At 42.7% G+C, this 26,045-nt stretch overlaps 1 protein-coding gene across 1 annotated transcript in view; it reads left to right on the top strand.

Annotated features, from left to right (window-relative positions):
• The window catches only part of RMND5A (required for meiotic nuclear division 5 homolog A), a 48,297-nt gene extending 22,527 nt beyond the window's left edge, over positions 1-25,770 (top strand). The window contains exons 3-9 of the mRNA XM_074354616.1: positions 4,489-4,623; positions 6,076-6,176; positions 15,382-15,548; positions 16,393-16,558; positions 17,996-18,098; positions 20,022-20,176; positions 21,336-25,770. Coding sequence (XP_074210717.1) covers positions 4,489-4,623; positions 6,076-6,176; positions 15,382-15,548; positions 16,393-16,558; positions 17,996-18,098; positions 20,022-20,176; positions 21,336-21,399 — 891 coding nt within the window. The 3' untranslated portion in view covers positions 21,400-25,770. The remainder of the gene's footprint in view (positions 1-4,488; positions 4,624-6,075; positions 6,177-15,381; positions 15,549-16,392; positions 16,559-17,995; positions 18,099-20,021; positions 20,177-21,335) is intronic.
• The last annotated feature ends 275 nt before the right edge of the window (positions 25,771-26,045 follow it).

The raw sequence follows: 26,045 nt of genomic DNA, 5'->3' as shown, positions 1-26,045 counted from the left end.
CCCTCCACCCTGTTTCCACAGCTCTTACCTGCACTTGGTATTGGCAGACTTTTAAAAAATGTAAATCAAACAGATGGATATGAAATGGTGAACAGTTGTATTGATTTGCATCTCCTTCATCGGGCGTGAGGTTGAGTGTCTGTTTCATCTGGCGGACCATTAGAATTTTCTCCCTTTTGAATTTCTTGCTTAGTTGTCCATTTTTTCACCTCCTTTGGTTTCTGATCTTTTGTGGGTTGTATGTGAAGCAGATATCTTTTCTCAGCTACATGGAACCAGAATCCAGGTCTTCTTGTTCTGTGTTAAATATTCTCTGCAGTGTACCTCTCACTGCTAAATCAGATTAACTGGATGCTTGGAAGGGAAATTGATTCCTGGTAGGTGCAACAATAGCACATTGTTAGGTTCACCTGCCATTTTTCTTCAAAAATAGATGGAGAAGTTTAAAGAAAATTAACAGTATTAAAGAATTGGCACTTAGGAATTAAAACAAATACTTTTATCATGACTGTTGTCACTACTTGCTCAATAATTAAAATTTCATAAAATGTGTTTCAGAAATGGATTGTTTTGGGTGAACACTGAAAGTCCGTCCTTAAATCTAACCAGTTTGTGAGTATGTTCATGATTTGGCCAAAGAGGTAGGATGGTTTGTTCAGATTTCATAGTTTCATGATGGTGTTTTATTAAAGTTATTTACTTCTGCTCTGCCTAGCTTCCAGAAACTTAATCCATCAAATATGGGAATGATGCTAAAAGGTACATGAGATGGTATACGAATTTGTGTGTCCTATGTTTCTCTTTTTAAGCTGTGGCATCTTTTCTAGGCAGACACACCCTTGAATGTGTGCTTTTTTGCTTTTCATTTTTTTTTGAATCCTGCCTTCACATTTAAGAACATCTTTGCACATTTGCTTTCCTTTTTTTTCTCCTTTAAAAACATAAAAGGAAAAAGTATAGTAAAACAGAAGTGCTGATAAACAGATGTTTCTCTTCACGAGCTACTTCTTGGCTGGTTTGCCGAGCTGCTGACTTCCTGGGCAACCATGCAACGAGTTTGGTCACCTAGCAACAGGGGCTGGAACTGATCCTTGCTCTGATGCAAGAACGTGCAGTTTTAACAAAGAAGTTCTGATACGATACTGCATTTCTTCAACTTGTTTTTTACAATTTTAGCTTATATTTTTACTACATGTGAGCAGAAAATAAGCTATGAATAAAGTTTACTCGTCGACCTCAGTGATTTAAACTGAAAAATCACAATGGTAGACAGGAGCTCAGAAATGTTCATCTAATGCCTTGCTTGTTCATGCTTAGTTGTATTTTCCAAGACTAGCAAATAAGTTGCAGAACTTGAATGTAGTAGAGATACTCTGAATGTAAGAGTGTTTGATTTTTCTTACCACGTGTGTAGTAGTGGTGATATATAAAGATACATGAAGAGCCTCTTTGTGAAATTTTAAATTTGTTTCAGTGTTAGACTCTTACATTTTGAAGTTTTCCAGATGATCAAAATTTGCTTTTTGTATATATATTAAGGAAAGAATTGAAGGGATTGTTTTGTTTGAGCAGTTACTGTCTGGTGGTAGCTATTAAAATTCTGACTTAATGTATACTGCCAAAAAAATTATTTTAATATGGTCTGTCCTTTGAACTGACCACTGTGTCTTACAAAGTTGTTTTATTTCTTCCCTGCAGAATAGACAGCTGATAAATTTACTGAGGGTGGATGGGATTGAGGGCTCATCATTAAGTAAGTAGAAATCTGAAGGTCGTATTTGGATTGAATGGGGTTGAGAGATCAGTGAGGCGTGCTCATCAGTCTCGATGATTCTTGCTTACAGGGTGGACTCAGACCTATTTAGAGAGTCCCAGGCAGATTCCTGACTTTGTAATAAATTCTGCAATCTTCAGATACCCATCCCTTTATTCACTTGAATGGCCGTTTATCTGGGTTAATAAAATATGGGAGAGTGTCTGTGACATCAGTCCCCCTTCTGGGCCTCTGCCTTAGTCCAGTAGCATCGTCACTTTCAGTGTTCTCGTTGTCATGGAAGCATAAAGATACAGTCATTTGCTTAAAAGTATTGATGAATTGTTACGAAATCATCTCAACAGGCAGAATCTGATAAGCAGGTAGGAAATTAGAGAACTTTATTGAAGCAGTTCTGACTTTTCTTCAGTGCTGGATTCAGTCTATGCAGTATGGGCATCTAGGTACTCTGTGTGATTTACATTCTTCAGGCCAAGCAAGAGGTCTATAAAAAGAAAGTGAATAAAAATTAAGGCGCTGAGAGTAATTTTGCTTTTTTGTTTCTGTGCAAGTAATCCCAAATGTTAATGTGTATATTTAGTTTTAGGCTACTGACTTGACATCTAAGAATAGATAGCTCTTTAAAGAAAAACGGGCTGAATTTTGGAGAGGCGAGCTCTCCTGCGCTGTAGCGACTGCAGATGGTTGGTGGTTTGCAGTTTCTGTTGCAGGCTGCTTACTGCCTGTCCTTATATGTGCTGTAAAGTAGCCCTGTGTTGCTTGGACTGTATTTAAGCAGTGATTCACTGAGACTGTAATTTCAGTTAAATCTAAATGATCTCATCTAGTTAAATTTATGGGTTTGGAATAAAAAAAAAAAGGAAATGTAAGAGTTTTATCAGGGGGTACTGCCTTTGTCCCTGAGAACAGAAACTAATATAAGTTCAGACTGCGTTGAGATGGAGGTGCCAGGAAACGGAGGGAGGAGAGCATGTGATTGCCCGTGTTCTGTGAGTGGTCGCAGGGCCCGTTCCTATTCCCCACGCCGGGGCTGGAGGCCGTCTCCTGCAGCTCTCCGTCCACGTCCGGGTGCCCCATGCTGGGTTTTAGCTGCACTGCATCCAGGCTGAGGGATATGTTAGAGGGAGGAGAGTAGTCAGCTCACCACTGGTTCTTTGCCTTCCTCCCCAATCCGCTTACTCCTGTTCACTTTTCAGTTTCCTCGGGTAGCTAGTCCTTTCAGGCCTGATTTGGTAACCGCGTTCGGTGGGGGAGACGGGGTGGGATGTGCTTGCTCCGTCTTACCAGAACCCGAACCCTCAACACTTGTGCTGTATCGAATCTTTTCGCTTTTGCTATGAAAGGAATATTTGCTCTTTGCGTGGAGAGTGGTAGTCTCCAGTGATAATCTTTGCTAATACTTTAGTGTATATATTCTTCCAGATTTTTCCCATAAGCATTACCAAGTTTATTTTTTTGTTGTTATTTTCATTTTTTTTTTAAGCAGAAATGGGGCCATAATTTTGTAGAAGTTGCTGTTTTTCACTTTAGATGTTACGAACATTTCTCCATGTTAGTTAAATACAGAGCAACGAAGCTTGCTTTGTAATTGTAAATAGTAATACCAGCGTAGTAGCAGCTACTGTTTATTTAACCACTAAGGGAGTCTGTTCATTTGCCAGGGCTGCTGTAGCACGGTGTCCCAGGCCGCCTCCTTGTGTCATTCGTGGTGGCTTCGTCTGCTTGGGCTGCTGCAACAAAATTCCAGAGAGAGACGGACAGACAGACAGCCCTGGTATTTTCTCCCTGTCTTGTAGGAGCACCAGGTCTACCAGACTAAGGCCCCGCCCTTATGACTTCGTTTACCCTTTATTACCTTCTCCCAGACTCTGTCTCCAAATATAGTCACACTGGTTGTTAGGGCTTCAACGTAGGAATTTGCAGGGGTGGGTGAGCAGAAACACAGACATCTGGTCTGTAACACATGGTTTTCCCTCTGTACCTGTCTGTGTCCTCATTTTGTTTTTTTATAGGGATACCAGTCATGGTGGATTAGGGTTCACCCTGATGGCCTCATTTCAGCTTTGTAAGGCTCTGGGAGTTAGGGCCTCAGCGCAGGACTTGTGAGAGGAAGCGGCTCAACCTATGGAGGGAGGGGCTGTTAATTTCTCCACTTACTGTAAGGAAGCAGAAGCTCGTGGACCTTAAGTGATTTGGCCAAGGTCACGTAGCTAGTAAGATAAAACCAGGATTCAGACCTGGGGAGATTGGCCCCAGAGCTTACTCTCTTACCCACCTGGCCATTCTGTTCCCCACCCCCAACTTGGCACTGCAGCTGTTGGGATGGACCGTGGATTGTTTAATACACTATGTTGGACATAATGGGTTTTTTCCCCCCTACTAGACAGTGATGCATTGAACATGCTTTTACCTCCAAAAGTATTGCCATTGTACAACGCCTAGACATCAATTTATTGACAGAAATTGTTATTAAATTTATTTTTCCAAGATGCCCTCAAAATGTGTTTGTTTACTCTTTCGGCAGTAATCATTGAGAGTGACAAGTTTTAGGAAACCATTTCCTGACATGGGCAACAGAGAAATCGGAATGGGTACTTACTGGAGGTGCCTCAGCGTGAAACGCAGGCCGTTCTTTCTGTTAAGCAGGCGAGGTGAAGACATACACAGTGATGTATCCTGGTCAGTTCATGATTCACTTTCTTTCTTTTTTCCAGAATTTTGATTCTGACATTAGCAGCGTGGGGATAGATGGCTGCTGGCAGGCGGACAGCCAGAGGCTCCTCAACGAGGTGATGGTGGAGCACTTCTTCCGACAGGGAATGCTGGATGTGGCCGAGGAGCTCTGCCAGGTGACGTGTGCCCGCCGGGCAGGGGCGGGACACAAACAGGGGCGCTCCTCGCGGCTCTTAAGTCTTCTAGCCATAGATAGATTTTTAGTATTAAGCATCAGGGCTGACCTCATTTGATTAAGAAATCTTTTTTTTTTTTTATAAATCGGTGAAAATGATAGTCCTAGAATTTGTTATTCAAATTATTTCCTTATTCCTGCCCAGGACATTGGTCCCGGGTTATCAGTAGGATCAGAAGTGATGCAACTTTTTCAAACATTTCCTCTTTTGATAGGAAGGTTTAGTGTAGCAGAGAAGAAAAAAGGGACCAAGAGGTTTATGTTTGTTCTTCTGATCTGGCCCAGCTTAAAGAATTTTTTTTTTTATTGAAGTGAAGATAGTTTACAATGTGTCAGTTTCTGGTGTACAAGAATTTTGTTTATCAAATGAATTTCAAGCTAAAATTTCAAGCTAAAGTGAGAGATATTTGTCTTTTATTTCTGTTAGACAAGATAGCTCAGAACAGTTTACCAACCACATAGTCATAATATTGGCAGCTGCCCTGTACTGAGTATTTACCACCAGCCAAGCCCTGCCTTTGTTCCTCACTGCAACCGTGTAAGGAATCATTGCTCCCATTCTACAGATGAGGAATCTGAGGTCCGGAGAAGTAACCTGCCCAAGGCCATACGGGTTCTTAGTGGAGGAACTAAGATTCAGTTCCAATTCGTGTCTTCAAGTTCTGTTCTAAGCCACTGTGTGCTATTGTATTTTCCATTTAGAGAGATGGACCATAAGGATTAAATAATTTAAAGCCAGTCTGTAAACCAAACCTCTAATCTAAGCCTTTTCTATTTTAAACAGTTCAGATGAGCAGTAGCTCAGGTCTTTCTCTGTGCATTATGGGATTTTGTGTGTGTGTTCATATAAATTTCCCGAAGTGAATTGTATTATCTAGGATTAAGTTTGTTTACAAGTAGCAAAGACCCACCATGCCAATGGCTTAAACACAAATGAAGTTTGTTTCTCTTACACAGAAATAGGAGGTAGTAAGCCACCCAGAGCATGGGTGGCAGCTGTGCCCTGTGAAGCTCTTAGGACCCAGGCCCCCGTAGCTCTGCTGTTTCTAAGGTGTCCCTGCTTTCCCGGTCCAGGGTAGCCAGAACCCCACCGGTCCCTTGTGTATTCCAGGAAGGGGCGAAGAGTATATGTTTATTATGTTTTATTGGCCAGAACTTAGATCTTGCAAAACCATGCTCAGCTTTATTCCACGTGGTATGCGCCCAGCTAAAATTTGGGGTTTTGCTGTTAAGAAGAATGATACTGAGGCCCAGTCATCAGTCTCTGTTGGAGAAATTCGTGTTAAAAAGAAATTATCTTTAATGGCTTGCCTCATTTTATGATTTAAAGTATGCTTTTACCATATCTCTTTACTCTGATTCCTGCTAATGAAAGTTCTTTTTATTTTTTCAGGAATCTGGTCTTTCTGTAGACCCAAGCCAGAAAGAACCTTTTGTGGAGTTAAATCGAATATTAGAAGCATTGAAAGTCAGAGTTCTGAGACCTGCTCTGGAGTGAGTTACTGAGTTTGTTTTCTTTTGAATATTCTGGAGAACTCTCTGTAAGAAAACATAATTAGAAAACACATTAGAGATTTTGAGATGTATAAATATCTCTCTCTCTCACCTGGGGTAGACTTCAGAGAAATCAAGGGAGAATGATTTCTTTGAGCTAAGTGAATTTGGGAAATATGCAATATGAGAAAACAGTTAGAGCTTACTTCACTTATCAGTTGGTCTGAATTCCCATGAGAGAGGAGGGTTTCCTGTATCCAGGCTTTATGACCACTTTAGACGAGCATTATAACTGAAGTGCTGTTGTTCACCTGGTTTGAATTTGATATTTGAACTTCCATAATGCACTGGGTTCGGTGTTAGCATTTAACAAAAAACAAAACATTGGCTATTGGTACTAAGTGGTATACATGAAGAGAACAAATAACGTGTCGGAGTTTTGCTCTAATTACCACTGTAAAACTGAATGATGCACTGTGAACTTGTCGTTGATGTGAATTATGTGAGATCACTGGGTAAGCTCTGATAAACATCATCCTAGAGCAGGATCGGCAACGCTTTCCATAAAGGACCAGGTAGTCAGTGTTTCAGGATTGCAAGACACATGAGGTCTCTGTTGCGTGTTTTTCTTTATTTTATTTTACAGCCCTTTCAAAGTGTAAAAACAAAAACAAAAACAAAAACAAAAACAAAAACAAAAAATCATCTTGGCCATCTGGCATACACACAGGCAACAAGCCATGTTTGGCCCTTGGCCATAGTTTGCTGAGCCCTGTCCTAAACTAATGTGGGGATTATCAGGTTATTTTATTTTATTTTATTTTTTTATTTTTTAGGTTATTTGTTTTAAAAAGAAGATAAGCATGAAAGGGAGGGAGGGAGGAAGGGAAGTTACAAAATAAAAGGAAGAAGCTGGGTGAGAGAGACAGTGGCATTGTTGTGAGGCTAGAGCCTTAGGATCCTGGTATTTTAAGACTGGAAGTATTTGTGATCATTGTCATCAGGAAAAAAAAGTTGGAAAGGTCCTTGCTGGTTTTTATAAAATGCACCCCCCCCCCCACTAACTCATTTGATTCTTCATAGCTTAATTTTCTGTTTCTCATCATTTCTCAGTTCTTAGAAAATTTTGCAAAGTTCTAAAACCAGCTCGGATAAATAGATAGATTCCTGTTGTAAATTTATAAATTACAAATTTCTGTATAAATTGTAAACATGAGGTAATGCATTTATTTTAATTCTTTAAAGATAAATGTTACTTAAACAGCACCATTGTGTACTATGCATATTAATTACCTTTATAGTTCATTTGATTTTTTTAAAGTAGATTTTATTGCAACATGCCAGTGGGATTATGTTTAATTACCTCTAACACCCCTTAAAAAATAGCAGCCACTCTTGTATTTTCATGTTTAACCTGTGTGATTACACGTCTATAAAGGAGAACAAAAGAGCCTAAATATAAAACTGTACTAGGTTTCCCAGTTGTTTTGTAATTGATTTAGAAATAACGTAAGAGTTGCTATTTAAGGGAGTGTTCATTTATCCATTAGATTTCTCAGGGTTTTTCGTCAAATTTTTATTGCATACTTACTATGTACCAGGGACTGTGTGGAGTAATTGGACTGCCTTAGCCCTCAAAATACTCAAGGCTTTTTTTCCTTTTGGAATGAAGAAGATTCATAAGACCCTTTTAACTTTGTGCTTTTTCTATAAGATTTGGATTTCTTACTGATAATTGCGTCACATAAATCAATCATTTCTGTAAATGGTTTTTGTTATTTGTAGCCTCAAGCAGTGTCTCTCAGGCAAAAGGAGGCCTCGTTCCACCCACTTGGCAGTAGCAGTGGAAATTACTGTACAGCCCGTCCCTGGGTACCCCGAGGGATTGGGTCCAGGAACCAAAATTTGTGGATGCTCAAGTCCCTGATGTAAAATTCGGCCCTCCATATCTGCAGGTTCCACATCCGTGGATACGGAGGGCCAGTTCTACAATAAAAACGTTCTCAATTTGCTTTTCCAGGAGTATTGCCCTGTTCAATATCCGCATGTGGGATGTAGTGATAATGATAGTTATCTCTTCTTAAGAGTGCTTATTACATGCCTAGCATTGTTCTAAGCCTTTTACATGTATTAACTTATTCAATCTTTATAATTCGCCGTGAAGTAAGTACTTGATTTACAGAGGAGGAATTGAGGCCTGGAAGATGTTCCATGAAAAAAAGGGCGTGGAATCAAAAGGTTATTGGAGAAAAGCTTCACATGATACTCCCTAATACTCTCCTCTGAGAGATTACAGTGAAGAACTTATTTAGCTGTGTAAAACCCAGTGTTTCCCATGCACATTTAACCAGAGTCCTTGTCTCCCCCAACCCCCAGTAACACCTACTGAAGCTCACAAAAGTAGAATTCTGTAGAACGTAAGTTTGGAAAATGTTTGTTTAATAGAAATCTCCATTACAGCAAGTCAGACATTTCCAATTCTTGTCTATTATTGGTGGATGCAAAGCAAATATTTCCTCAACATCTTTTTGGGCAAAGAACAGAAAATTCACTGTACTTAACTTGTACCAAAAGTGGAAAAATATGAGGCATGAGTTTGGGGAATTCAGGTTCAGACATAAGGAGGAAAGTCCTTCCTGTTTCACATGTGGCATCTTCTCCTGGCACCTGCTGGGAGGAGGCATCGTGGGGCCACCCCAGGAAAGAGAGAAGAGGGTGAGCAGCAGTTCCAGGCAGCCTGGGCAGTGGAGGCAGAGACCAGCCGAAAAGGGTACTGTGGAAAGGGGCCATGGAAGGACTAGATGAGAAGGAAGTCTGGTGGGTGCTGGCTGTTGACTGCAAACAATAAAAGACAATGGAAAGAAGGCAGTAAAGAATGGTGCCTGGCAGAGAGAAGTAACAGAAGAGCAGCTAACGAGAGATGCAGATGTAGTCTAGGGTTCTGCCTACCCTTTTGTTCCTGCTCCTGTATTTCTGAGTGTGGGTACAGGTTTTTCTTGTCATCCAGACGGCTTTATCTATTTTTTTTTAAATTCCTTTTGGCACCTAGCATAGTGCTTATTTCACAGGAGGCACTCAATAAATGATAGCATAGTTTGAAGGACCACTTTGAACAAACATGACCTCCTCCTTCATGTGGCAGATAGAAGCAAAGCCAAAAATAACTAATGTCAACAGAGGATAACAGAAACTTACTACGAGGAGATGGAGAAACTTTAGAAGCTGTCCTTGTAGCTCTGTGCCAGCCAGTTATTGACTTTTGGAAAGTGCCGTCTTGAGGGGAAGCCAGTTGGTTGCCTTCCTAACGGTGTTTCAAAGAGTAATATTACCTTGGTGGGTTTGCCACAGGCTAGGATCTGACTTTCAACCTTGCAGACTTAAAAATCTGTCTCTTTCAACACTCAGAGCAGGCCCAGGGCCTCCCAGCGCTAGTTCACAGGAACATGCAGTTCTGTTTGCAGAGCCTCAGCAGAATGCCATGAGGGGACAGAAACTAACTGAATGATTACAAGAAAGAGATAGAGAAGTTAGAGAGAATTTACGGAGTTAGAGAAGTTACGGAGAATTTCACAGAAGAGAGACAAGCTGTTCTGTTAGACTGGCCCGGCCATGAGCAGTACCAGGCGAGCCTGGTGAAACACGAGAGGGCTCCATCCCTAAGCCTAGCGATTAGGTGAGGCTAGAAATAACAACCACAGGGGAGGTGAGATGAGCTTGCCTTGTGGCTTCTGGGTGGAGTGTGAACGGTGAGGAGAAGAAGGTGCTTGCTGGACTGAGAGAAATGGTGGTATCAGTGACTGAAACACAGTTCAACAGCACAGAAAGGTTTTAGGAAATGAAAACGGAGGGAGCCAGGCCGAGGTGCCCGATTGCCGAGCCTGGACTGCCGCTGGGAAGGAGGGTGACACCTTTCAGGTGTCCGTTTTCTCCTTGTTAGTTCTGGCTTCCTGTAGGTGGGCGGCCTTGCTGGTTCAGGCGTCTTTAACAGCCACGTAGAACCGCAGGGTAAGGAAAGCTCTGCTGGATGTACCATTGGAGAAAAGGAATCAAGGTCTGACAAGTTTGATTTTTTCTCCCCACCGTTTGAGGGTTTTTGTTTTGTTTTGTTGAGTGGTGGGGGTTCTTAATTCTGAATGGGCGGAAGAGGTGAGCTGAGGAATACGTTTTTAACTCACTGTGCCTGTGCACTGAGTCTGGTGCCGTAGGAGCTACTCTGCTAAAAAGAAGCTTATTGAAAATGGAGAGAGGTGCCCCGTGGGAAGAATACAGAAGGAGAAGCAGCACAGTGGAATATAGAGGCCAAAAGAGGAGAGAGTGCTTGGGTGGTAACACCATTTTCAGTTGTCTGTTTCATGTTTGTTGCTGGCCCAAGTCTGTATGAAGTTCCAAGGCAGTGGATACTCCTCAAGAGAAAGAGTAGACCTGGCCGTCTGTCCTCTGGATCCAGTCTCACCAAGGACTTGAGCGTTACTGGAAAGGAGTGGGCAAGCCATGACCGTAGAGAGATTGAGAATCATCTTTTTAAAAAAGGGGAAATTGAAATGAACTATTCCTAAGGACCTAAACTAGGCCAGGAAGAGGAATGAAAGGGGCCCTCTGGAATTTGTCCTTATAAAATGCTGACCTCTTACTAATTTAGGCTTATGAAGCACTTGGTGTTGTGGTAGGAAACGAGCACTAAATAAGGCAGTGTCATACTTCATAAAATCTGTAGAACTGTGCTGTCCTGCATGGCGGCCACTTGTCACATGGAACTGTTGGGCACTTCTGCTGAGCTCTGCATGACTCAGAGCCTCCTGTAAAGTTGAAATGTGAATGTTGTTTAAGTAGATTCAAATGCATACCTATTGAGTTGACTTTTTCTTAAATAGCACGTAAGAAGGACAGAGATTTACACCAACTCTGAGATGAGTGAAATGTTAGTGGTTCCAGCGATGGACTCAACTCATATATGAGAATTTACCACTTGAAAATATCTCAGAAATGAAATGAAATGTCTCAGAAATCCTAAAGCAGAGTTACAGGGTTCTTTTTTTGGCTGAGCTTGATTTTTGCCTGTCTCTGAATTTTTTAAGCACGTGATTCAGTCACCAGTGCCATTCAGGCAGGTCTACAACTGTGGAGTAAATAATGTTACTCGTTTCCCTGAACTTCAGCTTTTTTCCCCAAGAAGATAGCTCTAAGATAGATTAGAAAAAGAAGATATTTGTAAACCTTTAAAAAAAAAACAAAACTGCCTTGAAGGATTGTAGTGGAACATGCTGTAAGAATTGGCAAGAGGTGTTTTTATTCAATATTACCAGAAATGGACACCAACCCAGGTCGGCAAAATTGTGAGAGAGAAACAGACAAATGCTGTCAGTTAGGTTCCTGGGGACGAACGGCTGACTGTGATGGTGGAACCTTGTTTTATTTAATTATTTTGGGAGTAATGTGGAAATTCTAAATATGGAGCTAACAGTGGGCCAAGTCTTTTCGGAGGCCTGACAGTTAGGATAATTAATGCTTTGTGTTTCTGTGCGACAATTGCTTAGCCATGGGTTGCTTTTAACTTAGTCACCGAAGTAAGTAGTTTTGTCTTGAGGTCTTTTTATGGAAGAGGCCCAGAAGCTCTGCTTATTAGGAGAATGCAGTGGCATTGAACAGAGAGAACTGTGACAGTGACAGTGATGGCCTTACTGGGTGTAATTTTTTTTTGTCTACAGTGTTTCTCTAAACACAGAATGGTTTCAAAGCTGACAGTGCTCTTGGGGCCCACACTGGAGATTTAGGGAGGGAGCTGAGTTTCTTGTAAAAAAAACTACCGTAAAGTTAATCATGTAACTGAATGTTTAATTAGCTTGCTGGTTGTAGTGTAGTGGTGGTTAAGTTTTTTAAAAATTAAAGATCAAGAGTTTTCTGCTAGAAATGCCATTAACCAGAGTACAGCACCTCTTCCCCTAACAGCTCATTAACTAGTTTTTTGTCTTACTGGTCATGTGTCTTCTAGGGCCTTGTAGGCAGGTGGATGATTACGTTTTTGGTGCCAGTTTTGGTTTTATGCTTTTGTAGTTCTTGTGCTTCGTAGGTTTTGGATTTGGTTGTATCGGGTTAATTAAGGCTGTGGCTGTCTTCTGCCCTTTACTCCTGCTCAGTGAATCAGATACCCAGATATTCAGTGTGAACTTCCAGCTAAGGAAACTTCAAAACTTTTTGAAGAGGATTAACATACACATGCTGATGGGTCCTATTCCCACAGAGTTGATTCTGTAGAAGTCCAGGCTGCACTGAGTATGTCATGGGAGTGCCCAAGGAACTCTTTTAAATGTAATTTTCTTATTGAAAATATGGTCCTGGAGAACATTAATCTTCATCCATTCAGTTAACACACATTAAATAGCTTGTTACTGAGTGTCTGTGTCTGTGTGCCGTCTCTGCGGTTGGTGCTTTAACTACCCGGTCATTTAATGCCCACAACCCTTTGAGTTGCCCCCATTTTGTCTGAGAGCAGCAGGTAACAGGTTGCCCAGGTTCAGCAGCGCAGCACTGGGGTTTAAGTCCACGCCCGCCTGGCCCTGCTGACCTGCGCTCTCCATAGGAGGGGTGCCGAGGTGAGCAAGGCAGAGCCCCTCCCTCCAGGGACTAGAAATGGTCCTTCCATGTAGACTGTGTCAGGAGCCATGAGAGAGATCTGAATAAAGAACTAGAGTTCTGTGCATGGAGAGATTGTTAAGAAACTTGTAGAAAATACTAGGGCCTGGCATTTTTTAGTTCTGTTTTCAGCTACTCAATTTGCGTTTGATTGTCCTTTTGCAAAAATATAACAAACACCTACATTGGGAGATAGGACCACGGCTTCTAATTTCAGAGGGGACAAGTCCTCCTTCTGGACACATCACTGTTGATGGTAACACAAGCTGCCAGACCAGGTTGTCTGAAGATGCTTTGCGTGGTTTTCTTGGCGTGCACCTCTCTCCCTCTGTTCTGTTCTCAGCAGGCCTCATCTTCCTCCTTTAATTCTTTACACCACGTGACAAATGCCTCTGATTGATCCTATTGGCCAGCCACTGTGCTGCACCTCCTGTGTTGCGTAACTTCCTTCTGGGCATAAACCTCTCTCTGGGCTTTTCCAGTGCAGCCGTCCCTCCTCTCACGGAGAAGAGTGGAGGGGCAGAAAGCCCGGTGCTGATGGGTTCAGCTCCTCAAAAGGCCTAAAGGGCCTTCTTTGCCTTTATACAGTAACCTCCTGTCGCTGAGATCCTTATGTTTTTTCTGTTCTATTTCTTTTCTCTACTGAACCTGTGGGTAGTCTTCTCTGCACAATTCCAGTATGCTCAAATTCATTTACCACAGTTTGGTTAAATAACACCGATTCCCCAGCAACAGTTCAAATTTGTTTCCACAATATATTAATTGAATAATTGCATAAAATACAAACTCTTTGCCAGCGCTTCAGTCCACAGCTCACCACGTAAGTAACACGTGTGCTTCGTGATCGTAACCGGTCACGTCCCTGCTGCTTCTGTCTGCCGGTGACTGGTCACGGTCCATGCTGTGGTCCATACATGACATCCAACTTTGCTGGAGTCATTACTGATAAAAATTCTGATAACTGGAAGTTATTTGTTTTCTATATAGCACATCTTTTCCCCCCTTTAACATTACATCATGGACATTTCCCTATAAAAATGAAATTGATTTTTTCTTGTTTTGTGAATTGCCCACTTACAGACTGTGTCATTTTCTGTTGTCTTTCATCGGCTACTAAAATTTGTAGTTACTCTCTGTCAGCTTCCTTCTTTGACTATTGCAAACTCTTATGCATATGCCTCGTATCAGAAACAGAAAAAGGAAAAGCTCGCTGCCTCTCCTTATGTGTTAGTAGGAAGGATGCTCACGCTTCTACGAGTGAGAAGAGGGTAGGAAAAATTTATGGTAAGTGACCTAATTTAAGTACATTTCCTGGGATCTGAAGTCAGGCAAGTGCCTGGCAGACTGGAGAATGCCCAGAGCACAGTCCTTTTGGTACAGATGGCCGGTGCTGGGCATTCACAAAGGAGAGCTGCTGGAGGTCCCTTGTGGGTGTCGGCAGGATTCACCAGAGTTGGTGTTGCAGCTGGGCCGCATTAATCTAGTGCCAGGTCAGGATCCAAGCCGTACTTAAATTTAAGTATATATTTCCAAGGTCCAAGTAATTAATATTTTAAAAAATCACTTTGATTTTTGAGGTCAGAGAAGCTTCATGCACCAGCAGGTGGACTGGAATATTCGTATGCATGTGCAGCCCTTTCGGGGAAGGGTAGGTTCCAGTGAGAGTGCAGCTCTGTGAAGTCTAATCCCAGTCAGCTGAGTGACTATGAGTAACTTGAAGCATTTTACTCTTGGGATTTGTAGGGTAACTCAGTAGTTCAGATCCTGAGGGTCCTTGGTGAATTAGGTTAACTGGGGAATATTTGTCCAACGAAAGATCAGATTAAAGAAGGTGATGCTGACATCTTCTGCATGTCAGTGCGTTAGAGAAGTAAAGCAGTGCTTCTTAACGCTTGCTTGCAAGTCTGATTTTAACACCTGCTGATACCCTTTTCGGCTTAGTGCTTACCTTAAACTGGTAGTCCCGTCTCCAGATTGGTTATTCCAGCTGTTTGGACTAGTGTGTGTTGTTCTTTCCCGCATTAGCACTGTGTACAAATCTTTTTGGCAACGTGTGCTACACTATGTGGTATTCCTGTAGCTTTATCTGCCTGATTAGAATGAAAGCACCTTGAGAGCAAAATACCTGTGTTTACTGTTTTTCATCTCAAAGCAAGTAGCACAAAATCTTGCACGAGTGGAAGTTTAAAGATAGATGGAATCAGACTCTTGTGATTCGATTATGAACATGCCGGTTTAACGGGCGGGGAGTAGTGGATATAAGCAGCGAGCAGTCAGCCTCCTGGCTGCCACTTGCTTTAAAGTGTAGCTTTGTACAATCCCAAATATGTCAGTCAGTCTTGTCTTGGTGTAAAATTGTCATCTAACAATATTTTTTCTTTTTTTCACTGGCTGAAGAGCATCTCTAGATGCAGTTTTTGGCAAAAAGAAGTGCCTGGGCCAGGGGGTTGATGTTACCACTGACTCCCACAAGATGGCAGACTAAACCCGTTTTTTGTGTTAGGTTTCAGACAATTTTTCACACACATGGCTGCGCTTATAATTACTGTTCAAATCTTTCTTGCTTTTTCTTCAGATGGGCAGTATCCAACCGAGAAATGCTCATAGCCCAGAACAGCTCCTTGGAGTTTAAGCTTCACAGACTATATTTTATTAGCTTATTAATGGGCGGAACTACAAATCAGCGAGAGGCATTACAATATGCTAAAAATTTTCAGCCATTTGCCCTAAATCATCAAAAAGGTGAGTCTGGAGTCAGGTTGTTCTTTAGTGTTTGGAGCAGGTCTGTAGCCACCACAGGAATTTAAGTTGTCTTAACTAGATCTGATAGATACTCTTGGTAATAAACTGAGACAGTGGTGGATGCTCGTCAGTTACCACAAGAGCTCTTGACTGGCTCTAGAACAAAAGTAAAACATTACACCCTCGTAAGTGAAAAGTCAGGGACATTGCATTTTTGGAGATTCTGTGTTAAACTAAGAGGAGACAGAGTGAGGCGTTCTGCACTCACTGCCCCTCCCACCCCCACCCCCGTGTTGTCGTTGCCACGGGTGCCCCCAGGTGGCGGCACTTAACCCCGAGTGGGGTGTGGGAGGCCTGGCTGGTTTTACAGCTAGAGATGTGTGACGGCCCCGTTTGTGACAGGGTTGTTACTACTCCTCTAGATGATGGTAATTAAAGTAATTTTAAGTTCAGTATTTAGTGCTTTCATTTTTTTCCTCTCTTTTTCTTTATGCTGCTTCTTTATTAGAAACCAAGCTTAAGGACCAGAATTTTATTTTATTAATTAAAACTTTTTAAATTTATTTTTCTGGGTGGGGAGGAGGTGATTTCTTTGGTTATTTATTTATTTTTTTAACATGAAGACACTGGGGATGGAACCTAGGACCTCGTGCACGCTAAGCATGCGCTCTACCACTGAGCTATCCCCTTGCCAAGGACCAGAATTTTAAAAGATGTTGTTAGTCAGTTATTTGGGGCTGTGTCAATATACTTGGGGAAATTTTGGTCTTTTCGGTGAATTCCTTGCAAGCTCCCCTTCAGGTGTGATCACTCGCACCTCCAAACTGCTGCTGCTTTTGTTCAGACATTCAGGTTTTGATGGGAAGCCTCGTGTACCTGAGACAGGGGATCGAGAACTCGCCATATGTTCACCTGCTTGATGCGAACCAGTGGGCTGACATCTGCGACATCTTCACGCGGGATGCTTGTGCCCTCCTGGGGCTCTCCGTGGAGTCCCCCCTCAGTGTCAGGTATGGAAACTGGTCTTGTCTGTTACTGAGGCACGCATTTGGTCAGTTCTGTTTAATTTGTTGTCTGGTTCTTGATATTTAAAGCTGAAGGAACGTTTGTCTTTCTGCAGTTGGTACTTCAAGAGATCATCACAATTGGCAGTGACAGTTTTAGAGCAGTAGTTAACCAAAGTGTGGTCTGTGGTCCTTTGGGGGTCTCTGAGGGCCTTTTTGTCGACATTGTGGGTTAAACTGCTCCTGCCTGAGCCCAGATCAGGGCAGTGGTCCCAAACCCCACAGGGACTTGCGGGATTCCTCACCAGTACACGTTTGGCAGTTTAAGACGTTAGTTTTACTTAATGTTCTTGACAAAACATTGAAAGCTACTTATTTTATTAAGTCTCAGCCTTTGAGCACACATCTTTTCACTGCTCTGCGTGCCCAGGTAGGGAGCTCACAGAAAGCACTTCAGCTCCATGTCATGTCATGAGACAGTGACACTTGTCTCAAGAAAAAGCAGCTGTATGGTGCTTAAGTTATGAGCTAAAAAATTAGTTGCCTTTTCCCTGAAATGCAGTTTTTACTTGAAAAACCACTGAAAGACCAACTCTGGTTCTTCACACCCAGGTTTGTGGCAGATACGTGTTCAGATGAGTGACGTGACCGGTCGCACCAGGGAAAGCAGGTGGCAGTGTCTTGCCACAGTGATAAAATTCAAGACTTGAAGCCAAAATAGAAATTTGGGGAAATGTAAACCCACCACTGTGAGCTTGACAGCTTCCCAGTGCTTAAAAGATGTTCGCAGTGAGACTGGTGGGGATAATAATGAATTTGAACTTTCTGATATTATATAATGAAATGTACTAACACTTGGAAGATCAGTGTGTTCTTACAAAATCTTGCATGAGAGGAAGATTGATTCAGAGTACAAGACTGTTGGAGTTTAGTGGGGCAGGGTACCAGGAAATACAGGGGCAAGGATTCAGGTGCCACTTTGCAGCTCAGCTTAAAAAAACTACTCCCTGGTGAGTTTTGGTGCAGCCCTGGCCAGGTCGCTTTCTTCAACTGAGGACAGTCCAGGAGGGGAACTCGACCAAGAGTTGACTGCCAGCACTTCCAGATCTGAGAAATGCGCACTTCTGCCGTGGACAGGGGTGATCTGGGTGGGCAAGGGACTGTGCAAGGAGATGTCTCAGAGTGTCGTTGATGTTAACGATGCCATTAATGATGGATACGCAGAGCCTATTAAGTCGAATGGTTTTGTAAACTGTTGAGGTGTGTGTGTGCGCACACGGGCTCGCGCACACACGCGCTGACTTAGCAAAGCGGAGGGCTTTGTAATACTTTGAATCCAATGCCCGGGGCCCTCTGCACGGAGTCGGCAGGAGTTGGCGTTTCCTCAAACTGAGCTTTCTGACACCTGGCCTGGCACTAACGTTTCCTCTTCTGCCCTCCCAGTTTCTCAGCAGGGTGTGTGGCGCTGCCAGCTTTAATTAATATCAAAGCTGTGATCGAACAGAGGCAGTGCACAGGAGTTTGGAACCAGAAAGATGAATTACCTGTGAGTTCCATTTTCTTTCGTTATTGCCTCTCCTGTCATTAGAAGAACTTGGATATTAAGAATTTTAAATGCCTGTCTTGCCTTTTAATCAGGGAACAGGATTGTAATTGTTTGATGGGGATCCTTTTCCGTATATGTAGACGTGATGAAACCATAGAACTGGGAGCTGGTACATTTTGGAGGCACTGGAGCAGTTTTCTTACCATTTTACTTAAGAGTGGCAGTGACAGCTCGTGAAGGAAAAATACAGGTGGGAAGGGTGGTCTATGCTGTAGCGTGCGCTGTGTTCTGTGGTGCAGTTGATAAACCACTCACACTGTGGATTTTTAAAAATGTAAAATCGGTGAGTCAGCTTGATTGGATTTAGTTTTGTCTTAAATATTGATATTTATGGGGTCATGGGTTTGTGCTGGTTATATTTCCCAATACCAATTAAAATGAGTACATAGCTGTTAAGGGCTGTCCCAGGGACACCCGCAGTCAGCAGTGGCCCTCCCGTGCTGTGTGCCCACCGCTGTCATGGAACAGGCCAGGGTTTTCAACATCAGCTCCAGTCACGAGCTCTCTAACTTCTGAAAGCGGTAGTTTGTCCATGTCTACAATGAGGACCATGCTTCTCTTTATGGGGCTGTTAAGGCTAGAGACAGCATTGGTATGCTGGGGATAGTGTGGACCACAGAATAGGCAGTCAGGTTTCGTTGCCATGTAGTTACGACACGTGTGTGTGTTTCCACCAGGCCTCTGACAGGAGTCACCATGCCTGTCGTGACTGTGTCACAGGCTCTAATGGGCTAAAACACGCATTTGGCTTTTGGCTGTGTTTCTGCCACCCCTGCACCCAGGTTTATCTGCAGTTACCTCGTCCTTCCAGCTGGTAGCTGTCGGTTGGTTGCCCCAGCTTCTCAGTGATCCGTTCAGATCAAAGGCACAGGTGCGGCCCCAGTCCTGAGTGTGGTCAGGACGCCAGCCGTACCCAGCGTGGCTGCTGCTCATCTGAGCGGGCGGGGGGCGCCGAGCCTTCCCTCGCCTCGCCAGGGCAGGTGTTCCCAGTTGTGTCGTCAGAACCTTTGACCCTCAAGCCCTGGGCCACTGCGCACTGAAAGCTGAACTCGCCCGAATCCCGGTGCCGGGGAATAGCGCACTGGGAGGTGCTGGGAAATGAGTGTTTCTCGGAGCTGTTCTTACACTTGGTCAGCTTTCTAAAAGAGTCTGAGTGATAGACGTTTATACCGACAGCCGTGCTAGATTTAGAAGGAAAGAAACAGGAAGAACCGGCCTTCGTGGAGCCTCTGTCATGCGCCAGCCACTGTGCTGAGCTGATTCCATCGCTTCTGTTCGTTGTGTTTGCTGGAAGGAGGGAGCCGATGTACAGGTGCCATTGGCTCGGATGACGGGTTGTGAGGGGGCCTGAGGGTCTGTAAAGCCCTTGTTTCGGGTGGTTTCTCTGGACAGGTGCACACAGAACAGGGGAAGCCCGGATCTGAAGCCCACGTGGCAGCAGCGGCCTTTAGCCTGTGTTAGAGGCGTTGCCACCCTGGCTTGTGTCGCCGAGCTAAGTGTCCCACAGGAACAGCCGGGATTTCTGCTGGGTTAGCTCTTCGGTATATCCCGAACAAATTTTCAGTACAAATTACAGATTTTCGAGAGTGTTTGACTTACAGAGCACTGCCTTACTCCTCCTCTCAGACATCAGAATTTGGTCTGAAAAGTAGTGTTAAAAATAAATTTGAGGGCTAATTTAGAATTATGAAGTAATACTTTGAATCCCTAAGACTGCCTATTTGAGCAAGTTAGAAAAATGCTATAAAAAGTTGCCGTCAGTTGAGTAGATTTGATAAATGTTCCTTGCTGCGTAGTGCATATCAACATGTGGATGGTTTTCTGTAATGTAACTTGAGACTCTTAACTTTTTAAAAAAAACAGATTGAAGTGGACCTTGGTAAGAAGTGCTGGTATCACTCTATTTTTGCCTGTCCTATTCTTCGTCAGCAAACAACAGACAACAATCCACCCATGAAATTGGTCTGTGGTCATATTATATCAAGAGACGCCCTGAATAAAATGTTTAACGGTAGCAAGTAAGTGTCTGACTTTTGAAAAATGTTTGTTAAAAAAAAAAAGGTAGACTTTAGAAATTAATAGATTCTTAACTATTCATTTAGTATCGTGAGTGTTTCTGATTTTTTTTGTCAGTCTTGAATTTGCTGGTTAGATTTAGGGGCGTGGTCTTCAGCCCCTCTCATCCCTCCCCCTTTACACAGATGGTAGCGTGCTGTGTACTGTTCTGCGCTTTGCTTTTTCACTTAGTGATGCATCTTAGAGATCTTTTTATGATATAGAAAGAGTCCTCATTCTTTTTTAAAGCTGCAGAATATTCTGCCATATGGAAATAGGATCATTTATTGAACCAGTTCCCTAATGATGAGCATTTAACTTTTGTTACTATAAAGTGAATTTACCGTATCTTTGTGTGATTTATAAATTTGTAGAATTGGAATTACTAATTCAAAGGGTGTATACATTTATAATTTTTATACATGATGAGCCCAGCTTTTAAAAAGACAATCTCAAAACTGTTTCTAGCTCAAGTGGCTAGAAGATGTTTCATTGGAGTTGGTTTCAGACCCATTATGGTTAAGTCTTTCTTCTCAGAGAAGCCTCTGGCTTGTAATAAAATTGCCTGTGCCCTTCCCAGCAGCCCTGGGAGTGCGGGTGAGTGGCCACTAGAAGCCAGACGGTGGTCTTGGTTCGGGCTGTGCTGGGTTCCTGTGCCCCTGCAGGGGGTCTCGCGCCACCACGGGGCGTGCAGGCCGCTCTGGGTGGGCCGCGTGTCCTGTAGGCTTAGCAGCTGGCATCAGACCTGCTGTGTGTGAGTGGATTGTGACACTCGTACCTCCGAAAGTCATTTCGAGATCGGTGCAAGCTAAACCTTGGAGGAGAAAAGTTGCATTTCCTCCTGAAACCCCAAATGCAATTTTCAGAAGTTGTCTTTGTTTTTTGTACAAAATAATTTTCACTGATTTCCACTAAAGAAGAGCCTTTCAGTGTGGGGTCTGGCTTGGATGGTGTTCATTTGTGACGCTGGCTGTTACAGTAAGAGAAAACACAGTTACCCCTCAAAGTGAAAAACAGTGTATGTGTGTAATTTTTTTTTAAAGATACTCTATAAGTACATGAAAATTGAATGCTCTGTACTGATCCTGTTCCTTGATTCCGTGTTTTCTTTCTTGTCTTTAGATTAAAATGTCCATATTGTCCAATGGAACAAAGTCCAGGGGATGCCAAACAGATATTTTTCTGAAGAAATTAGTTTGCAATTTGTAAGTGAAACTGAATGGAGGCGCATTTCAGAAGAGAACGTCCCATTTAATGCAGCTAACCAAGGACTCCCATGTTTATATAAGCTAACGCTCCAGAAACTTTGCCAACATTTTAGTGTGCACACACTGAGGGAGTGCTCTGGGGGACACCTGTCATAGGGCTTTATTATATTCTTGGTCTTCATTTCTGATCAAGTAAATACACCAGCAGTTGTCATTCAATGCAGGTTTTTGTACTTAATTATATGGTGATTTTTTTACTTTTTAAGAGCAGAAACAGAAATTGACCTCCCCGCCATGTGTTTAATATTTCTCCTGCTTTTACTTTTGTCATTCTCTTGATAACTGTTAAGCCTTGAGAATGTTTGTGAAGAAACATGTTGTGTATACATAATTAAATGAAAATTCTTCAGAAGCAGTTTGAAAAACTGAATTGTGGTCATGAAGCTAATTTGCAGTTTCTTTTGCTTAAGGAAGAAAGCTGTGATAAATTCCAAATTTGCTTTTGGATGTTTTCCTCTGCTCCAGCTCTCACCGAGAAGTTAGCAGACCTGCATCTGAGCTCTGCTTGTAGCCCCAGCGGGGCTGCCTTCTATAAAAAAATGCCGTCATAAATTTTAGCAGGTTGGTGTGAGAAATCTTCCACCAGAACTGAGTGGAAGCACTACTATTGTTTCTTTGCTTTTATTGCCAAGAGGTGCTTGTTTTTAAAAGTGTGTTCAATAAAACAAAATTCTGAAGTTAGACGTGTTCTTAAGTTGCTATTTGCTCTCTTGGTCTTGGTAGCCCTCTTCTCTGAAATCTGCCTTCAGGACTTGGCTGTCTATTGCCTTTGTATGTCATTGCAGACACAGTGTTGTGTGTGTGTGTATATATGTGCACCGGCATCAAACATTGTGTATCTGGAAGGGAAGAAGCATGTTCCAGTCCTAAAATGCAGTTACCAGACTTACCACTTTAAATCCTTAAAGTTAGAAGCTAGCACATTTTCTGTAGTGCAGACTATGTTTATTGCTGTTTTTGTATTTGAATAGTATACTGTTCAATGCCTCTCTTCTGCAAAGTGTATCATCTCATTGTGAATCTCTATATTATTCTACTGGGTACCGATAATGATCCTTTCTCTCGCGAGGTATCTTCATTTAATGCACTGTCCAGAAATAGCCATGTGTAAGAGTCTTTCTCTGTATGATGAACTACATGAAAAAGACTTTTGTGGACATAATTCCGACTTAAACCTACGAAGTCACTTCATTTTGAGAAGAATGTCATATGGAAACCACCAAATACTTTGCAACTCTATTTCATCTGACTGGGAACTGAATATCAGTACAGGAGAACTTTGATGAGAAAAGGAAGAAAGAAGAATACACAGGAGCAGAGAGAAATGTGACACTCCACATTTTACTGCAGATTGACTTCGTTTGCGGGGGAGGGAGCTGACAGATCTGGTGCTGAGTTAATTGGAGCCTGGCAGCGTTCGCTGTAGCGGTCCGGCCTGGATGGTTTGTCCTGAGATGTTCCCCTGGGAGAGCCGGGACTCGCTTGTGAAGGAAGGGGTGCTGCTTCGCTGCTGCGTGTGGTCCGGCTGATGCTGAGGGTCACTGCACTGTGGGGCGCAGCCAGGGATTTGGCTGGGCGCTCCGGGTACCCGCTTTGCCCCACTTCCGTCTTGGCCCCACAGCGGCTTTTGCCCTGCGTTTCTGCTTTCCTGTTGGAACCTGCAGGTCTCCACTAACACAGTGAAGGAAGAGAGCAGAGAGCAGCTCCTTGGACTCTAGAAGGAGAAGGTAGGGAATTCCAGGGAACACTCTGGCCAAGGATGTAAAACTGCTTTATTATGTATTTTTTTCCTTTGAATTAAAACCCAGAGTGTTACCTTTTTTTTAACTTTTTTTTTTTTTTCTCGCTAGGCCAGATTTATTTTAGTCACAGCTTATTCTCGCCTTTGCACCTCAAACACCTACACAACATTTAGGCTTGATGTATGATTTGAACAGTACAGACATTGCTCTCAAGGCTGGTGGTAAATATTTTTGGCGACCAGACACTTAACATAGTTGGCTCAGGCCACTTGAAGGACAAAAGCCAGAGAGAGCTCTGCTTTGTCCCTCTCCCAGGATTGGGGATCCTGTGGAAGCTCTCTATGCGGCCTATGAGACCTTAGAAAGAACATGCTTTAACTGAAGCGTTGGACTTTACAGCTTCCTGTGCAAGGTCCCTGTGGTCCCACTGGGCAGGGGTAGGGCCAAAAATTGGGAGACTCTTGTTGATCTGACAATTTCACGTGAAAATTTTGTCGTGTGACCTTCTTTAACTAAATGCATGGACTTAAAATTCTTAGGTGACTAAACGTGGAGAAGAGAGGTGGGTTTGAAGAAGCCAGACCTTAACCAAAGATGCTGAAGTACAACATGCTGACCTTTCTGCTCTAGACACACCTTCACCTTCACCAGTGGTGGCAGGACTGTCGCTGGGGCTGTCAGTCAGCCGGGCGGGAGGATGTGCTTGGTCACGCTCTGCGTTCTCGCAGGAGGTCGTGATAAAGCTAAGGTGTGTTACAGTCAGACTAATGATAACAGTGTACGTTGAAAACAATTTCAGAGTGGTTTCTTAAACATTTCTTACTAAGAAGCCATTTCCACTTACCAATCACGGACAAAGGCCATGGGACTATGCTAAACCGATAAAACCTTAGCAGATCCTTAGATTCTGATTCAGAGCATCTGTGCTTTCAAGGACAGCGTGAAGTGCAGCGGCTAAGGTTGTCTTTTGATCTTTTTTCTCCTGTGTGTGATCTTCACAGATGCCATTTCTGTTGCTTCAGTGGTGATTATATGAGACTTCTAAATACATAAACGAACGGGTATTGGTGCCTCTTGATTTTTAAAATTTTGAAGAAAAGAGCCACCTCATATTCATAGGGTGTGTGAGTATTTTGTGAGTGTATGAGCATTTAACTGAAAATAAGAGTTACGAAGTAAATCTTTAGTTTTTTGATTTTTTTTCGGTAGCAGCTAATGTATACAGAGACGCTAAAACCCACACCAAGTTATGTGGGCAATGAGGATCCTTTTTTCTCTCCTGGTGGTCCCACAGGTTATGCGGTTTAAGTTCATTGTATTTTATGCTGTGAGTTATTTCCACCTCGGTGGTTTCAGCCTTTGGGACAGTAGATAACTGCAAAAACCAAGAACTCTTGGGTTTTCTGCACAAGCTGCTGGTAGACATTAGCCCTCTGGTTTTCCAGCTCAACCTCTGATTAAGTGGATTGACAGTCAGGCTGGTCAGTCTGCTTAGTCAGCAGACTCAGGTTATTTTCAGGGAAGGCATGGAGGCGTGTTTGGTTAATTTCATCACCAGGATGTGTCAGGTGAAGACACAAACCAAATACTTTTCATCACCTAACTCTACGTACATTATGTTTGGTAACACTGGCGTGCTGTGGCCTTGGGGGGACGTGAGCGAGGAGCACGCAGAAGGTTTGGTGCAGCACAGCGGTGTTTACCATAAGCAGGTACAAACTTCATGAACTGTTCTTATCGAACTATAATTGAATAGATACCAAAAATAGAATGACAAGTGTATTTTAATAGCAGACGAGGCACTTAGTTTTAGGGCGAGTTTTCCCGCTGTTGATTTTACTCAAGACATAGGGAGAGAAAACAGTTTAGTTATCAAGACATTTCCCTCTACAGTTCCCCACTGTAGTGAGCAGATGCTTCCTTTACTTCCAAAGCGGCAGAAGCAGCTGGAACTGGCTTATGGCACATGCTTTGTTTCATGTTATGGGTGAGGACCGACACTCTTGTTTTAGCAGTCACTTTGACATGTTCTCCAGCAAGGCAGATGTGGGGGTCACTAGGACTTAGTGCCTGATCTTTTCTTTTGGGAAGGGGTGGGAGTGAATGTACTGGGGATGGGAGGGAAGCAGGAGAAGACGGAAGCGTGAGTGAGTGTGCATGTGTCTGAAATTCACCATTTACCCCCACCTGTGTCCAGCAAAGGAACAGGTACTTAATGTATTTTGCTCATGACTGCAGTGTGCATGTATTTTTCCCCCCCTCCTCCATGTTTTCTAAACTTACGCTGAAAGGATTCATCAAATCACCTTGTTCCGATGGCTCAGGGTTGTATTTCATTTGCTTACCCTGTGCTCTTGGGTTCTATAGTGTTTCTATAATTATGTAACAATAGTGTTGCACTGTAATCTATCATATAGAGCTATATGTATGGAAACTTTTGATCAGTTTTTTAAGAAATGTATCCTGTTTGCAAAGGCACAATAAAGTTGCATCTTATAGACTATAGGCAATAAAGCTAACAATAAACCTTATTTAACACAAACTGTATTCACATTTCTCTGTTCATTTGATCTTGAGAAAAGTCCAGCACATCCAGTAGTTTCAGGGACTTCGTTTTAACTTAAAAGGTTCTGATATGTTTAATTTATAAATTTTAGACTGATAACAATAGTTTTGGAAAACTCAGAAATGCTTTGTTAATGTGTGTATTCCTATGTAAAAACACATGGCTTCTCCTGTGTATATTTTTAACAATTAAAGAAATGCACACTTAAAGAGTGTTTTGTGGAACCAGTCTGTGCAACTGTGACAGGTGCCCAAGA

Source organism: Camelus bactrianus, chromosome 28 (genome assembly GCF_048773025.1).
Source record: "Camelus bactrianus isolate YW-2024 breed Bactrian camel chromosome 28, ASM4877302v1, whole genome shotgun sequence".
NCBI lineage: Eukaryota > Metazoa > Chordata > Mammalia > Artiodactyla > Camelidae > Camelus > Camelus bactrianus.
Note: the sequence above shows the minus strand (reverse complement) of the source record. Positions and strands in the feature narration are given on the sequence as shown.